The 18,170-nt window shown below is 44.3% G+C and overlaps 1 protein-coding gene across 2 annotated transcripts in view; it reads left to right on the top strand.

The window, feature by feature from the left end:
- The window catches only part of BLM (BLM RecQ like helicase), a 33,527-nt gene extending 17,658 nt beyond the window's left edge, over positions 1-15,869 (top strand). For both annotated transcript variants that reach the window (XM_090029578.1, XM_090029579.1), the window contains exons 13-22: positions 2,406-2,512; positions 2,946-3,106; positions 4,553-4,748; positions 5,205-5,395; positions 6,915-7,062; positions 8,178-8,377; positions 9,641-9,833; positions 10,992-11,114; positions 14,026-14,230; positions 15,531-15,869. In XM_090029578.1, the coding sequence (XP_089885704.1) occupies positions 2,406-2,512; positions 2,946-3,106; positions 4,553-4,748; positions 5,205-5,395; positions 6,915-7,062; positions 8,178-8,377; positions 9,641-9,833; positions 10,992-11,114; positions 14,026-14,230; positions 15,531-15,705 (1,699 nt within the window). In that variant the 3' untranslated portion in view covers positions 15,706-15,869. The remainder of the gene's footprint in view (positions 1-2,405; positions 2,513-2,945; positions 3,107-4,552; positions 4,749-5,204; positions 5,396-6,914; positions 7,063-8,177; positions 8,378-9,640; positions 9,834-10,991; positions 11,115-14,025; positions 14,231-15,530) is intronic.
- The last annotated feature ends 2,301 nt before the right edge of the window (positions 15,870-18,170 follow it).

Genomic DNA, 18,170 nt, shown 5'->3' on the forward strand with positions numbered 1-18,170 from the left:
AGCAATTTGCCCTCCTTGGTACCTATTTACCTCAAAGGTAAGGTAAAGTAAGGTACTACTCAGTGTGATAATAAACCAGCCCATAGTTTTTTGCATCAAACTTGTTAGTGCTAGTGATCACTGTCTTAGAAGGTAGAGCAGCCACATTGTAGTGAATGCATTTTTATGTTTTGGAGCCTTAGAACCTTGCAGTCCCCAGTAATCAATACTTTTCAAATCGGTACTGAAAGTTTCACATGAAGTGAAAGGTTTTTGTTTTTTTTAATCTTATCACATATTTATTGAATGCTAAGCCTTACCTAGATATCTGGACTTTTTATGGTCGGTGTGAACGTATCCTTTAAATAAATGTTGTCTTCTGTACTTCATGCCCTGAAGAGTACACATACCAATCTCCACTTCAGAAGTATGTTTGAATTTTAAAAGAAAAATTATGGTAGGAACCTCTATTTAAAAGCCTGCCCAGACAACGTATATATGTCCTGCCTGTGGCACCACTTTTGACTTACTGGCTTACAATGGTACAGAAAATTTACCTTTTTTTTTTCTACTTTTAGCCCCAGGATGAACACATCCATTCTAGCATATGTTGAAGTGAATGCAGTGGGGGGCAATGAATCCTAGCAGGGCCAAACAACATTAAGAGTCCTGTCGGGGGGTGAGGCAGTCAATCTGAATGTGGAGTCCTTCCAGACAGCTAGCTGTTGAGAGGGTTATTACAGTCAAAAATTGCCTGGTACCTAGTCCTTCATGCATGCTGGATTGAAAATTGTCATCCCTGTAAAACTTCAGGCTAAGTCCTATTTCTCCTTGGACCAAAGGGGCACTTTTGTAGCCATGAAACTGATTTTTGGCACTTGCACGCAGTTTGGATTCCGTATAGCTGTGTTTGCCCTGTATTTCCCTTCCAAGCGTGCTCAGTAGGCTGCACTATGGCTATGTCGGTGCCTGGGGCACATGCCTAATGCTGTAAATTGCAAAACTTTTAATCATAGAAGGATTGGGCCTAGTGGGTGTTCTGTTACCGGAGGAGGGCTTTGCTTTTTAGACCAGTAATTAAGGTGCTTATTTGTGGAGCAGGAGACTCATGTTCTAGGCCTCCCTCCTCCCAAAGGTGGTTTGAACCTGCAACTTCTGTTTCCCAGCGAAGTGCTCTAGAGATAGGCCAGGCAGTACCCAAGATGCTTTCCAGCCCTCTTGAAGCTGGCCCACTGGGCAACCAGTGGGCGGGGGGCAGGAATATGTGGGGCTAGGAGGAGGAGAGATAGCCAGAGGGACTGCAACCTGGTGAGATGGGTGCTGTGCTGTGTTTAGACCCCAACCATCTGACTCCTGTTGAGCCATTTGATCCAATTAATATTAAATGGAAGGTGCAGTGGGCCAAGTCCAAGGGGGCTGGATGGAGGGTCCTCATAGCCAGGTGGTTGAACACTTTGGCCAGGAAATGGGGGGAGACAGGTTCAAACCCCCTGTAGGGGTGGGGGTAGACCAGGTCTTCTATTCACTTGGCAGGTGCCCTAGCCAGGAGGCTATTGGGCTGAATGGTAGGAGGATCCCCCCCCACACCCCTCTTGCTTCCAGTAGGTTACGTGGGCAGGATGATCCTTTTTCCAAACTGTATGAAAATGTTGTTTAGGTGTGTAAAAGTGAAATAAGGTGAGACTTCTTTTGACTTTATGCTCTGAAGACCTATTAAACAGACTGTTTTCTAAAATGTTACTGTGCAAAAATGGAGTCACCTTGTGGCAGAGGTGATATCTTCATAGTTTCTAGGGTTGGAAGGGATCTAAGGAGATCATCTAGTCGGACCCCCTGCCATGGCAGGAAAGAGTACTGGGGTCAAATGACCCCAGCAAGGTGTACATCTAGCCTCCTCTTAAAGACCCCCAGGGTAGGAGCCAGCACCGCTTCTCTTGGAATTCTCTTTCATTAGACTACCTAGATATTTGCCCCCAAAAATGCTTGATGTGCAGGCTTTCAGGCACACTCACCCTTCTTCAGGTACAAGAAAATGCAAAGATTTAAAATTTCTCCTAGGTGGAAATGAAAATACATATTTCACAGGAGAGGTGAAGGTGTTGTGAGATCTCCTGGTTGGAAAAGTTCATGTTTCATAGTTAAAAGTTCATGTTTCATGTTGTGCTTATTAGGGTCAGAGAATAGTTAGAGCAGTCTGTTTACCTCAAAGTTGTCTGATGGCAAGCAGGATGTTGAATTATGCTTCTTTCTGGTTATGTTGTTTCACATTTCATGGGAGGACAAAGTTATGGAATGCTCTTCTGGTGATAAAAGGTATCATCTCTACCACAAGTTCTGATTCTTTTTGCCTATAGACCAATACAGCTATGACCTATAACCCTGAAATTGTGCGTAAATGTAATTTTGTTTGGCTTCTTTTGTTTTAGGTTTACTATGAGTTTCAACAGGAATAACTTGAAATATGATGTATTGCCCAAAAAGCCAAAAAGTGTAGCAAAGGATTGCTTAGATTGGATCAAAAAGCATCATCCATGTAAGTACTGAAGCCTTCTTGCAGCTTGGTAGGCTCATTCACATTGATATCAGTTGCAATCCTTGTTTAAGGCAATGGGAGATAGTATAATGTCATAAAACACTTTATTCTCCTGCACTTTTCATAGGATACAGAGAAGAGCAAACGTGGGAGGCAGAATAATGGGATTGATTGATTTTAGGATTTGGGATTAATTGGTAGGACATATTAAAGTACGTTTTCCTTCTGGGATTTGAAAAGCAGGAAGCAAATGGAAGGGATGCTTCTGTTAAAAATATTCAGACAAAGATATCTTCTATTGGCAGAGTTGCCTTTCCTCTGTAAACAGATATTGCATTTATTATTTTTAGCAACCTCTTCATAATGCAAAGCTGGCATGACTTAGGAAGTGGAAAACCCAACATCGCAGCACAAACTTTCTTTGTGTTCACAGATGACTCTGGAATAGTTTATTGCCTTTCACGGCATGAATGTGATTCAACAGCTAGAATTCTAAAGGATGGTGGTCTTGCTGCACTTGCCTATCATGCTGGCCTCCAGGATGCTGAAAGAGATCTTGTACAAAAAAAATGGATTAATCAGGAAGGCTGTCAGGTAAAAGCAAACAAGAGAAAGTTAATGGAGCTTCCACAGGATATGCTGTATACTTGTGTATAAAAAAAAAAAAAAAAAGTAAAATGACAAAGTTGGTATACAACTTTTACAAAAGTACATGTAAAATTAAATAATGTTTTAAGGACAGAGTTAGAAGAAAGGGAAGATGCTAATGTCAGCATTGTTTCACATGGAACATTTTGAAGCTCTGGTTATAACATCTGTAAGAAGAAAGTAAAATATTTATACATGCAAAGGCCTTGAGCCTTGCAATACTGCTGTGACGTACGAAGTAATTCTAGAGATGGAGGAAATGAGGCAGAAAGCAGTAATTTGCCCCAAATCACAGCCAGTGCATTTGAGAGCAGGACTAGAACTCTGATCTGCTCTCAAACACCAGACTCTTCTTTCTGAAGAAGTAACTGATGTTTATAAAGATTAATTTTTTATTCTTCTTGGAGGGCACTAGCATTAATTTTACATTTTGTACTATAACATATTGCATCAATAACGTGCATAGTTCTGAGTGTATAATAGAATCATAGAGAAGTAGGGCTGGAAGGGATCTCTAAAAGTCATTTAGTCCAACTAATCATCCCTATCCAAACCATCCAATACAATCTATAATCTAAACTCTATTTAAGACTACCATTGACCCTTACGCAGCACAGACCTAACACCTGAACCTGCCACAGGTAAAGCAGGGGACCTACGGCAGCCAGCACCCTGCTTCTATGGACTGTTGTCAGGGGGCACATCTACATGAGATGCTCACTGCACAGTAGGGTGCTGGGCAAAAACCATGCTAATATGCTACTGCGTAATAGTATTAGGCTACTGCACAATAAGTGTCACTAAAAACTGGTGTGCCGGGACTACTGCCCAGTAGTGTGAGTCACTGCACATTGGTTAACCAAGTACTATACTTAATGCACTGTAACTGGCGCATTAATATAGACATACCCACTATATATTCAGGAGATCCCAGGTAGAGGCTGTGCCCCATGCTACAGAGGAAGACAACTCTCCCCCAGTCCATACCAATTTGACCATGTGGTAAAATTCCTTCCTGATCCCAGATATGATGTCAGTCTGACCCTGAGCAGAGGGCCAAGACCCTCTAGCCAGGAACCTCTGGGTTTGGTCCCAGCAGGAGCATTGGCATAGCCCAGTCAAAGTCACCAGCTTTGGGCTGCAGCCAAAGTCCAGTGCCTTTGAGGAAGGCTTTAAAACCCCCTGACACATGTAGCAGAAAGGGAGGGGAGCAACCAGCAAAGCCCAGAAGCCTGAGAAATCCCTGTAGTAGAACATAGGCATCGCTACGCCTAGATCATTCCTGACCAGTGCCTATCCAACCTCTTGAACACCTCCAGGGATGGAGAGTCCACAGCTTCTCTATGCAGTCTTTTCCAGTGCTATAATAATGTATGACTTTTTTAATTCTAGGTCATATGTGCAACAATTGCTTTTGGCATGGGAATTGATAAACCAGATGTACGCTATGTGATCCACGCATCTCTCCCTAAATCAGTTGAAGGCTACTATCAAGAATCTGGCAGAGCTGGACGAGATGGTGAAACTTCTCACTGTCTGCTTTTTTATAGTTACAGTGACGTAACTAGGCTGAGAAGGCTAATATTAAGTAAGCAGCAGCTCTTCATATCACCCCAGGGTGACAATAAAATAAGCTTTTGTTCTGTTCTGATTCATAGGGTGGGCTGCCCTTTGAAAATGTTCAACATGCCGTATACTGTCCTGCATCAGTATGGTTTCAGGGTTCCTCCGGCTTGCTTTTATGGTCTGTCCTAATTCTAAGGGATTCTAACATTGTTTTTTATTAAAACGCAAAATTAATTTTTCCTTATTCTAAATTCCCAAGCCCTTCCTATTAATTAATTAAAACACTTTTGTGGCTTTCTTTTTATCTTGTCTGTTCTTAACATCTGGAAGTTTAAGTCAGTCTTGATGGACTTAAAACACATTGTTTTTATTTAGATAAATAATCTTATCTAACTATGGCTGCTTGAGGACTGCAGCATACATTTGATCAACAGTAATATACAGAAAGACTGAAGATGTGTAACTAATTCTGTTTCAGTGGAAAGAGATGGGAACAGTCATACAAAACAGACGCACTTTAACAACCTTTACAGTATGGTTCATTACTGTGAGAATGTAGTTGAATGTCGAAGAATTCAGCTTTTAGCCTATTTTGGAGAAACCAGTTTTAATCCCAACTTCTGTAAAGAACATCCAGAAGCAACTTGTGACAACTGCTCTAGAAAAAAGGTAAAAATTGCAGTTTCTGTATATGAGAGTTCTTAAACTTCCTTTGTGTTTACATACCTTAGAAAGACTTCTTAATATTGTACTCTTGAAGACACAGAGAAATGCTGAACAGCAGCTTGTGTGTCCCCTGGTATGGGGTGTTATGAGCAGCTACTTGTGTACTCAAGAAACTTTTGGTGGGGGACTGATTAGATGCAAGGATGACCCCCAACGCTCCTTGCAGCCAGGAATAGATGGCACAGGATCTACTGGCATGGTAGCACACAACAGGAATTCACCATGGATCAATCCGCCAGCTGCCACAGAACATGAAGTTTAAAGTAACTTTGTGCTGTCAGGTGGCACAAAGAACTGATTTATTTGGAATGAGTACAAGAGATTTTTTTTCCTCCCTGCAAAATGTGAGGTTCTTTTAACAAACCTGCTGTTTTATTTTAATGGAGTTTTAGAGCAAGGGTGTCAAAGATAACGCCCGGAGGCCAGATCTGGTCCACAGTACCTGCCTGTGGGTCTCATACCATCCCCACATGCAGCATAGGGAGCTGATCTGGTATGCATTATTACACACAGCCAGGGTTGTGGCCAGTACGTGTGCTGCACACAGCATCTGCACCTGATTAGTCCCACACACCATGGAGCATGTACCGTGGACTGGTCCTTGCACTGCCTGCCGTATGCATGCTGCTCCAGCCCCACTGGCTCCATGCATGGCATGCAGCATGCAGAGCTAGTCTGGGGCACATGCTCCATATCGCACCTGCACCATTATGGTCTTGCATGTTGGATCTGGCCTCAGGTCGATCTGAGGGCCCAATCCAGCCCTGTGGACCTAGCCCTGTGACCCTCATCTGTCCCACAGGACTAGATGATTTTGATACCCTTGGTTTAGAGAACTTCAGACGCTAATGGCCTGATGCCCTCTTGAGGTTAATAATTAGTTTGTTCCTATTTTGCAGATAGGGAAACTTAGACAGAAGTATTGCTCTTCAGTCTGGTGCTCAGAGCACTATCCCAGCTCTTCTCAGCTTTAAACCAGGGATGTTGTTGTTTTTTAATCATTATTCAGCTTCAGTAAAAACAAAGCCATAGCTTGCTCTCCATGTTTTAAAATTGAGGCATCTACCACTCATTAATTTTAAAAGCTCTGTATTTACTTCTGGGATCTTTTAAAAATAACTGATTTCAATTAACAAAGTACTTAAATTGTATTCTTTATAGTTCGAGTGCATAGCTTATTAAATAGATTGCATTAATTTTGTGGAACTGTAAAAAGCTGTAAAATCTTATTTGTTTTGCATTTTCAAAGGATCGTTAAGTAATCCAAAATTCCCATGGTGATGCTATAACATTACAAACATAGTAAATAAGCAATAACTGCTTCTGTGTGTAGATCAAAATGAACTCCACATTGAAAGAACCCACTAATGAAAAACAAAGTTGTCAGTAGTGAGTTGGAATTCGTTGTGGTGGAAATAAATGCCTTTTAAAAATAAAAATAAAAATAAATCTATCCTCACAGGATTATAAATCCAGAAATGTGACAGATGATGTGAAAAGTATTGTAAGATTTGTTCAGGAGCACTGTGGACAGAGAGGAGGAAGAAGTAGTGCAGGAAACGGAGGTTCTGGGAGGTATACATTGAACATGATGACTGACATTTTCTTGGGTAAGTTTATTCTTTGAACAACTGCTAAATGTTTATTGAGGGTCAAATCCCAGCTATATTTCTAAGGCCTGGGCAGTACCTTGAAATGAAATAAAGAAACAAAACTATCCTTCCCCTAAGCCAAGGCCCCTGGAAGACATTCAGTGAAAGGTGCCGTGGGATCTGTTGTGTGATTCCCAAGTCATGCTTTCTATTGTGCTGCATGTACATGGCAGGAGGCTCCATATTACTGGTGCAGGAGAAGCCCAGGGTCTTAATCCCAGGCTCCCCCTGGACTGTTAAGTAGCAAGCCAGTCAACTGATCGCTGCTCCCGCCCTTGGGACTGCATTGGAGTCGGGGGCTCTGATGCACCCCTAAGGCTGGGAGCCCAAATCAGCTGATGCTTGGCTACACTTGCAGTTTAAGAGATGAGGGGAACCAGCCACAAAAGGCGCTTCTACACGAGTACCAGGGCTGGTCCAATTCCAGCACATCGGAGCAGACTATTAATTGAGTCTGCTGGAGTATGGCAATTGCCCTGCTCCAGCAGCCTCCTATCTCGTGTATCCACATCCCTGCGCTTAAAAATGACGGTGAAGGTGAATGAACTAAAGCTCATTTAATTAGCTGTAGTCCAAGCGCCCCCACCTCCATTTTTAAGTATGAGGACACTGATACAGGAAATGCAGCGGTGCTGCAATTAGAGCAGTCCTTGGAGCTGCTTTTATTAAGGCACTGCCCTCATCCCCACCTCCAAAGCCCATGTAAAAGTGCACAAAGCTGTTATATATTTTGGGTAATTGTGGCTTATTCCATGTTTTATTGCGCCATTAATTGCATTAATATGTGGCCAGGTTACTATTAAAGACTTGATCAACTGTTAATCACATCTTAAGTGTAACATCTGCCAAGGGCCCAAGTGACACATACTCTGGAACAAATAAAGCCACCTTTTTAACATGATTATATCAGGTAGACATATGTCTGTATATAGTGTGATATGATAATTAAATTGAAGTTCTTGTGCATCACACTCTTTATGTGAGCAGACTAGGAAGTGGCTTCATAAGCTACCACAGTTTTGTGCTGTACTGATTTATTCTGGCAAATCAATTCTGTTACTTTTACTGCACAGGTGTGAAAAGTGCAAAGATTCAGACTGGCATATTTGGGAAGGGAGCTGCCTACTCAAGACATAATGCTGAACGGCTCTTTAGGAAGCTGGTGCTGGACAAGATCCTGGATGAAGATTTGTACATCACTGCGAATGACCAAGCAGTATCATATGTAATTGTAGGAGAGCGAGCACAGGCTGTACTAAATGGGTATCTAGAGGCGCGTACCAAATATATCTATTTCTTGGAATCTGAGTGCTTGCTTCTGTATTAAAATGACACTGATGTTGCATTTTTCTATTTAAAAAAACCCCATGTTGTCTGGAATTCAGAGTGTGAACGACAGGGTAGTTTAGAAACAAAGCATGTGTCAACAAACTTCAGTGCATAGGTGGGTTATGTTCTGGCAGATATGGGGCTTAGCGTGACCTAAAAATGAGACATGGGAGGCAACAACCTGCAAGAGGAGAAGTTGAATTGAGAGAAGTCTGTCTGCCTAGACTCTGGGGAAGAGGTTAAAGGGAGGAGTAACTATTTCTGTGAGTGAATGAGTGTTTTAGGGCAGGCAGGGGAAAGGCTGGGTTTTGCCCATCCCCTTTTTAGCCCTAGCCCTTTTTGTCACCCTTGTCTTTTGCAGCCAGTGTTGAGCTCTGGTGAAAGCTGTAGTTCAGGGGGTTGCAGAGCCTGCTTTATGGCCTATTGATGCCACAACTCCACACCAGGTAGCGTGTAGGTCAGGAGAAACCCTTCAAGCACCCAGGCCTCAGTATTAGCTCACACATAACTAGCTTTGCTTTCGATTGTGGTTTGGATGGGATTTTGTTTCTGTTTCAGACCCCCAGCCCCTTGTAGGAAAGGGCTGCAGGATTCAACAGGTTAGAGCTAAGAGCGTGGATCCCTGGTGAAAGTCTGAAAATGTGAGAAAAGGTTCTAGCTCACAGAACAGATTATCCAGAGCAGGGGTGTCAAACTCATTGGAGTTGGTGGGCCGGATCCAGGCTTTGATGCTTCTGGTCATAGCTACCAGAGCCACTGTGTCCACATGTGAGAGTTAATGCTGTAACTCTGTGGGTGCTGCCGCCACCAAGGCAGAGCTGTGGCAGCCACAGCAAGAAGCCTTGTGGACCATATCTAAAACTAGGTCATATGGACCATGAAGTCCTGCAGGCCAGATGTTTGACACCCCTAATCTTGAGTTTCATAGATGTTAGGGGCTGGAAGGCACCTGGCACATCATCGGGTCCAACCCCCCTACACTTGGGCAGGGAAGACTGCTGGGGTCAGATGACCCCAGCAAGGTGGTTTCTTATTGTTGGGATGCAAATAAAATGTTGAAGGTAAACAATTTCATGTTCCTTCCTCCAACTATTCCCGTCTTGTTTAATAAAGGCAGGTTTCTGCTATTCAGCAGCTCAGTTGTTTCCTTAATGGTTGTTGTGATACGAATAACTTGTTAGTACACTAACTATTTTCATTTTAACAGGTGCAGTTTCATGAAACGGAGTCTGCCAGCAGTCTTCGAAAGCAAAGGGCTTCAGTGACAAAAATGTCACAACGGGAAGAAATGGTTAAGAAATGCCTTGTGGAGCTTACGGATATGTGCAAAACTCTTGGGAAAATCTTTGATGTCCGTTACTTCAATATTTTTAACACCTCTACTCTCAAGAGAATAGCAGGTGAGTTTTACTTTTCCTTCTTTGGAACTTCCTTGTGGAAAAGGCAATTATATTATAGTCTTTTCCAGTAGAAATTAGAAAAACTTAATTTCTATCCTGAGCTAGCCAGGCTGTTTCTGTAAATCATGGATTAATCCTGGCCTTTGTGGGAATCACTGGTACAGCAAAACTCTTGATCCTGTGTTATATGAATCCTTCTAGTTCAGAACAGGACTCATCTCTGGATTAGCCCTCACACTTACAGAATCATAAATTCATAGAACATGAGGTCTGGGAGGGATCTCAGGAGGTCCCATCTAGTCCAGCCTCCTGCTCAAAGCAGGACCAGCCCCAACTACATCATCCCAGCCAGCCCTTTGTTGAACTGGGCCTTAAAAACTCAGGGATGGAGAGTCCACAACCGCTAGGTAGCCTGTTCCAGTGCTTCACCACCCACCTAGTGAGAGTTTTTCCTAATATCCAGCCTAAACCTCCCTTACTGCAGCTTGAGCCCATTGCTCCTTGTCCTATCATCTGCTCCCACTGAGAAGTCCAGCTCCATCCTCTGTGCAGCCCCTCGGCAGGGAGCTGAAGGCTGCTATTCAATCCCCCTCGGTCTTCTTTTCTGCAGACTAAATCAGCTCACTTCCCTCAGCCCCTGACTTGGGAGCAATAGTATGAAGACAATCTAAATACTTGCCTTCTAGTGTTTGTTTTATACTAGTCATCTTGAGGTGCTCGTCTGCTGGGAGGCATGTCCGTATCCACTTGGGGACCTAAAATATGCTATGATACCTGTGTGGGTGAATTTCCTGTGTACTACTTGCTCTGTGATGATGTTTTGTCCTGATTTCTCTCCAAATCTCTTCCTAAGATCATGCCCACCAGTGCGTATTTATTGTCTTTTTGCACATTAACCTTTGAAAACTCTTCAAAAAGGACTTGAGAGACTTTTCTTTGGGTTCAGTGTGTAGCTGGTTTAGTATATGGATGCTGGCTCCTAGTTCTGATAGCCATCTTTTGATACAGTTTCCAAAAAATATGTTTGTGAGAACTGGTTGTCTAATTTATTCCAGTCTCTCTTTAATTTGAATTTTAAAGGTACAATTGTTCCTTAATTAAAAAAGAACGTATGCACAAAATCTTTGTCTAATCCAATTTCTTTACGTTTGCATCTAGAAACTTTGTCTTCTGATACGGAGGTTTTGCTTCAGATTGATGGTGTTACAGAGGACAAACTGGAGAAGTATGGCACTGAAATAATTAAAGTCATGCAGAAGTACTCTGAATGGACACTGCCAGGTTTAGTATCCCGTGTATCTAAATGTGTGTGGGGGGTTTTTAATGATTAAAATCTTCCACATATGGACTTAAGATAAACAGACAACCATGTTTAAGTCATACAGATTTATGGCCTACTTGGACATAAGATAGAATGGAAAGCTCCATGGATTTGCAGAGCACATAGAGGTCCTTAACCAAGCTAGGAAGTTGAAAATTCATTCTAACTTTAAAAAAACTGGGCTTCAGATTGGCACTTTGAGTGAGGAAAACTGAATGCTACTTTTCTGGGAATAAAGAGGAGGCTAAGGGTTCAGTGCTTTGCACTGCATTTTTCTATTCACATTAGCTGTCTATGGGGTAGAATTGCAGTATGTACAAATACTGCAACAACTGATAGATAACAGCTACCTTGTGCACTCCATGGTATCTGACATCTAGTCCAGTTCTCCACTGGTTTGTGCTGTGTTCACATGCCGGCCCGGATGATCTCCACCCTAGAGTTCTAAAGGAACTGGCCGAGGTCATTGCAAGTCCCCTGGCACAACTTTAGGAGCACTCGTGGTGCTCTGGTGAGGTACCAGAGGACTGGAAGAGGGCCAATGTGGTCCCCATCTTCAAAAAAGGCAGGAAGGAGGACCTAGGAAACTATAGGCTGGTTAGTCTCACCTCGATCCTAGGCAAGCTGTTCGAGAAAATTATGCTGGCACACATCCAGGAGGGGCCAGCAGGGGACTGCATGCTTAGGGGCAACCAACACGGGTTCATCAGTGGCAGGTCCTGTCAGACCAACCTGGTGGCCTTTTACGATCAGATCACCAGATCATTAGACGCAGGGGTAGCAGTGGATATAATCTTCCTGGACTTCCGGAAGGCTTTTGACACTGTCTCTCACCCTGTTCTCATTAAGAAACTGGGGGGCTGTGGTGTAGACACCCACACAGTCAAATGGGTCGCCAACTGGCTGGTGGGCTGCACCCAGAGGGTGGTAGTGGATGGGTCCTTCTTAACCTGGAGGGACGTGGGCAGTGGGGCTCCGCAGGGCTTGGTCCTCGGGCCCGCACTGTTCAACATGTTCATCAGCGATTTGGATGAGGGGGTAAAAAGCACCCTGTTCAAATTTGCTGATAACACTAAGATGTAGGGGGATGTGGGCACATTGGAAGGATGCAACAGGCTACAGTCAGACCTAGACAGGTTACAAGGGTGGGCGGACGAGAATAGGATGGGCTTCAACACAGACAAGTGCAAGGTGCTGCACCTGGGGAGGAACAACCGGCACCATACCTACAGGTTGGGGAACTCCCCTCTTGTCAGCACGGAGGTGGAAAGGGATCTGGGGGTCATCATTGAAGATCCAAGATGAACAAGGGCCGGCAGTGTGGGGACGCGGTCAGGAAGGCCAACCGCACCTTGGCATGCATCCACAGATGCATCTCGAGCAGGTCCAAGGAGGTGATCCTCCCCCTCTATGCGGCACTGGTCAGGCCGCAGCTGGAGTACTGCGTCCAGTTCTGGGCACCACACTTCAAGAGGGATGTCGACAGCATGGAGCGGGTCCAGAGGAGGCCACTCACATGATCAGGGGACAGCAGGGTAGGCCCTATGAGGACAGGCTGTGGGACCTGAACCTGTTCAGCCTCCACAAGAGAAGGCTGAGGGGGGATCTTGTGGCCTGTTATAAACTAGTCAGAGGGGATCAGCGGGCATTGGGGAAGTCACTGTTTCCCCGAGCACTGCCAGGAGTGACCAGGAATAACGGTCACAAGCTGGCAGAGGGCAGGTTTAGGTTAGATATCAGGAGGCACTACTTCACAGGGTGGCTAGGATCTGGAACCAGCTTCTAAGAGAAGTGGTGCTGGCCCCTACCCTGGGGGTGTTTAAGAGGAGGTTGGATGAACATCTTGCTGGGGTCATTTGACCCCAGTATTCTTTCCTGCCATGGCAGGGGGTCAGACTCGATGATCTGCTCAGGTCCCTTCCGACCCTAGAAACTATGAAATAACTTCCAAAAATGTAGATGCAAAATGCTGCTGAATCAAAATGGTAACATTTCACTCTGAGCTCACCCAGATATGATAAACCACACAAAATACACCACAGATTCTAGCACCATGCAATTAGTACATCAGGTAACTTCTTCTGACCCTTGTGCTGTAGCCCACCTCAGAATGACAAAATCTAAATCTTGCAAAGATCATCTACTGAATGCTGCGCAGGCTTGCAATTGTAAGTGTATTTTTAGTTCCACTAGAGGAAGCTGTGGGTCCTCAACTAGCAGAAGCAGTAAAGTAATTGCCACAGCTGCTGTGAGTGCATGCCTGGCAGAGGGTGGGGATGAGGAAGTTCCCTTGGAATAAAAGGTTGGCTGCATAATTTATCATTTTGGTATTTATGATGCTGCATCGTATAGCATTTATTCCAATCAGTGTTGGTTGGGAGTGGGCTTTTAGTCACGTTGCTGAGGTTTTCAGCTAAGGGTGGTATTAAGGGTGGTATTAAACATGGATTCTTTAACTTAGGTGATGCTAAAACTTTGCCACAAGCATTGGTGGACTATCCATCCCTGCTTAGCTGATGAGGGAAGGGTCTGGCAGTAGCACAGAGCCAGCAGTGAGGCTTGTGTACCACATCATTACCAGCATGATGTAGAAAAGGACCTCGTCAGAGAAAAAGGGGTTGGATGTTACTTCTCCATGTTTGGCTGATCTGGAGCTGCGCTTAGGCTGTTCTCTGACAGGAATAAGGATCCCTAAGAAGGGTTCTGGGGAAGGCGTTGAGCATCACTCTCGTGAAGGCAGTGCAGAGTTTTCAGCCACTTTGCACAAAATGTCATTGCTTGCTAGTAATATTTTAGCCCAAGGTTATGAGCTTTTTGTGTTAGCCAATATAATTCAGTTGTGTTGTTTTTATACCCACTGTCCATTCGTAGAAGAAGATTATGCAGCTGCAGGCAAAGGGCCTGGGAGTGCAGGAATGCTTGAGAGCGATGAGGAGTCAGAAGAAACGGGCACAACTTCAAGCTATTTTAACAACAGGACAAACAAAGGAAAGAGGAGGAAAAGGATTCCACCCTTCAAACAAGCCAAGAAGAAAAAAACAAGCCAGGGTGGTGGTCAGCAGTCTTATTCAAAGGGGTATGTCGTTTTGTTGCTGTTTGCAACGTTTCTGAAATGAGACCAAAGTTAGTAGGAAAGTGGATGGGGAGAGCAGCATGAAAAGTGTGGATTTGTTTCTTCAAGAGGCAAGGACTTTTTGGGGGTGGTATCTTTTATTGAACCCACCGCATGGTTGGACTTGTTACTTCCTTGGTTGTTTATTACTGTACAGTGGTGCTGCGCATGCTGCAGAAGCTGGCTAACCCCAGTGGCTCCAAAAATGAATGATTCTTGTACAGGTGTGAGAAGCGCCTCTCACTTCGATGTTTGTGCAGGGTTTAGAGGGTGGAACGCAAAGCAAATGAGCTTAAGTCACAGTAATCTCCTTGCTCTTAAAGAATCCAGGAAGGGATGTGTTTTAAGTGGAAAACAGTTGGAAGGGGTTTGAAGTAAGACATTTCTCGCCTCTATTTCCTAATGTACGCTCTGTACACAAGTGCCAATTTAGTTAAGGAGGTGGCAGGCTTAGCAGCTATGCATCCTGTAGAATGACAGCAAACTGAAAGAGCCAAGGACTGAAAAGATGACAAATAATTACATAAGAAATATTTTCAGATAAGGAAAAAATGTTCTAAATGTGCTTCTGTGCCTTCTCCCTGGAATCTGCCTCCTGTTCAGCTGCTTGATTTTTGGAGGGGGCAGAAAGGCAGGCTTTCCAAACTCTGTATGGGTCCCCAGCGGGTTCATAGCTCTACTTTGGTCATACCACATGGGGCAGAAATTGGGCCAGGCTGTTCTCCATTTGGTTGTAATCGCAGCGTGTGGCCCCAGCAGTCTGCTAGTCCTTGGCCCTCTCCCCCTGGTTTCACCACATGAGACGAGAGCCTTTCCAGCTCCTAGGCATACAGAGATCCTGGGTAAGCCAGGCTTTGCTCCAGCCTCCAGGACTGAAACCTCCAGCTTGCCTTTCAGATGAACTTTTTTTGCTGTCTGTTAACATAGCTAGTGCTGTAGCGTAAGTGATAGTAGTCTGTCCAGGATTTATAGTTCAGACCTGGATGATGCATGACAAAGGGGAAAAGTTGTAGATTTTAATAATAATAGTAATAGTATTATTATTATTATTATTATTACTTTTTCCCCTTAAAAAGAAACTAGAAAAATAAATCCACAATGTTTAAAAAGACAGTGACATGTAGGCCAGTTGCCCAAGATGAATTTGGTAAGTCGGCTATAGGTTTAACACTTCTGTTCTAAATGAAAGAAAATATAGGGATTGATGTTGGTTGGTGTCACACTGATGTACTAAAACGGTTTTTCTCTCTCTTTAAATTCCTAGGGGTTACAGCAAATATAAAAAAACATTCAACTCCAAAGCCTCAGCTGCACCTAGTTGCAGCTCATCAACATATGGGACGACAGCAGCGCCAGGACTCAGTAGGAAACTGGGGATTATGGCACCACCGAAGCCTCAAAATAGACAATTCCTTAAACCGTCATATTCATTATTATAACTGCTAGAATGAAACTGTATATAACTACCTTTCTTTGTGTTCAGCCTGTCATGTACTAACTGTTATCTGGTTTTGAAACTATTTAATGTCTGCATACATCTGTACATTTTTTTTTCCCCAAATCCAAAAGGTAATGTTTAAATAAATGTTTTTAATGACCTACATTCATTCAGAACTTTTAAACTTTCTTTTTTTTTTCTCAATGCTAAATATTGATCGCATAGGAGAGCCTGCTCATTTTGATCAGGAATAGAAGCCTGAGTGTTTTCTTGGGATTAATTATTGCAAAACGGCCCTAATTCTGTGACAGCTATGTTTGGAGTGTGCTTTTCTGGCCATGAGCTCAAAACCCCTTGCTAGAAAAGGTGCTTGGAGTCAGGAATCAGGGACATATTTGGTAGCCATGTTGGTACGAGACAAAGAAATGCAAAAATCTAGAACTCTTGTTTCAGAAATGATACCTTTTATTAGACCCACTAGGAAATTGTGAAAAAAATATCTTTTTCTGCAAGCTTTCAGGCTCAAAAGTCAGGAATAACGCTGACCGTGCTAATAAGAGGTACTGCTTCTAGCTGCCTCCATTCTGCACTGTCAGCCCTTTCAGCAGCTCAGAAAGTACTTTACCGGTCTCAGAACCATTTCTGGACAACCCCCAAGTATTTGGATTACTTTCTCATGGTTTTAGACATTCATTCAGTTCTGTGTTTGATAGTCGTAGACCTGGGCCTGCCTGGGAAATCTGAAGCCCGCATACAGAATTTATACCAAAGCTGCAAGGCTGCTGTGGTCTGTGACAGACCAGCCTTGAAAAGAAGGGCATGCGAGTGTCGTCTTGCCTTTGCAGGTTGTCTGTAGCCCGTGCTGTCCAGAGCTCAGGGGACACGTGCCCACTTGATAAATGAAAGTACGAAGCTATGCTTTTATAGACTATTTTGTAAGCTTTCAAGGCCAGGAGAGACTACTGCAATGATCTGGTCTGAACCCCTGAAATATGAGAGAAATTTGTCAAACCTATAACTTCTGGATGAACTTTACAGCTTGTCTTTTCATCCTAAACACTCAACGATGGAAAATACTATGTGCCGACTGGTTGTGCTGTTGTATATGAATCTTGTAGGGTTAAAGGAAGGCTCTGTAGTGCTAAAAGCGAGGCCATTTCTTTGTCCTTTCGCCTCCATTTCATAAAAGCGGATGCAGCACTTATGAGACGGCTGGGAGGGAAAAGGGGTACTGCATGAGGGTTACTGATAAGATATGAAGCTGGCTGAATCCAGTCAACAGGGGAGTCTCGTCAACAGGAGAACCTTGAAAGTCGGGCATGATTTGTTTTTGTTAGATAAAGAAACATCCTGAGACAAAATCTAGGGGGCATGTAATTCACCAGAGTTAAACTTCGGTGTTCACGCCCACAGTGCCACTTGATTGGACAGAATAGTGATTTAGTTAATAGATGATTGGGTATTTTTACGAGCACGAGCTAATCACAAACTAACGCTTACGCACTTAGAAAGTATAAAAAAGTATTATAACTAGTAGGTGGGGTCCCTCTCAGAGGCACTTCGCTCAAGCGAATAAAGATTCTGTATTTGATTTTAGATACTTACTCTGCGTGATTATTGCCCCAGCCTAGAGCGAACTGCACGTGGCTTTAAGAGCATAATTCGTAACAGTGCCAACAGTTAATAATTCTCACTGCTGGTCACGTGGATATTATTTTTAGCTTGGATTTGTCTAGGACCCTAACCTTTTCCTTTTGTCTGCTGGAGTAAAGTCCACGCCCTCGAAGATCTTGTTCTGAGGGGACTCGGCCCATGATTAAATCATTCCTTCACTACCTGTTTTGACCAATTAGCTTGAATGCTGCTGGGCAGGACCCAGCAGGAGACTCGGGGACCTGGGTGTTTGGTACCTGCATCCCACTGTTAAATGCAGTGCACGGATAAAGTCGGGCAAGGCGTTTTGGGTTGATGTGGTGGTCTCCTTTATTAGACGGATACAATAGCTGGAAAAAAATTCTTTGCGAGCAGCCAGCCCGTGACCCCCGATGGTGTCAGATGCTGTGAGGGGCTCCTCTTCCTGGCAGGACACGCGGCAGGGGCACAGGACGCTTGTTGCGGGGTCCCACGCTCAGACCACCGGCATCTCGACCGTTGGCTGGTGGGCCTTAAGATTCCTCCCGAGACCTCCACACATCGCGAGCAGCAGATTCGAAAGAGCGGGTCTGAATGAACTGAATCGGATTCGGATCCTTCCAAGGGCCTTGATGCGGGACGGATCCGAATCCAGTTCGGTCTGTTCAGATGTGCTCCCTGTCCCAGGAAGGTACGCATTCAGTCCCTTCGGCCCCGCCTGCTCCGCGGTCACCCCGCTCGCTCGCGTGCCGGCGGAAGCGCCGGCGCCCCTCGGCCCCGCCCCCGCGCGGGGCGATGCTGGGGGGCGGGGCCGGGGGCCGGCGGGCGGGAAGG

Source organism: Crocodylus siamensis, chromosome 15 (genome assembly GCF_052110815.1).
Source record: "Crocodylus siamensis isolate JL-2025a chromosome 15, ASM5211081v1, whole genome shotgun sequence".
NCBI lineage: Eukaryota > Metazoa > Chordata > Crocodylia > Crocodylidae > Crocodylus > Crocodylus siamensis.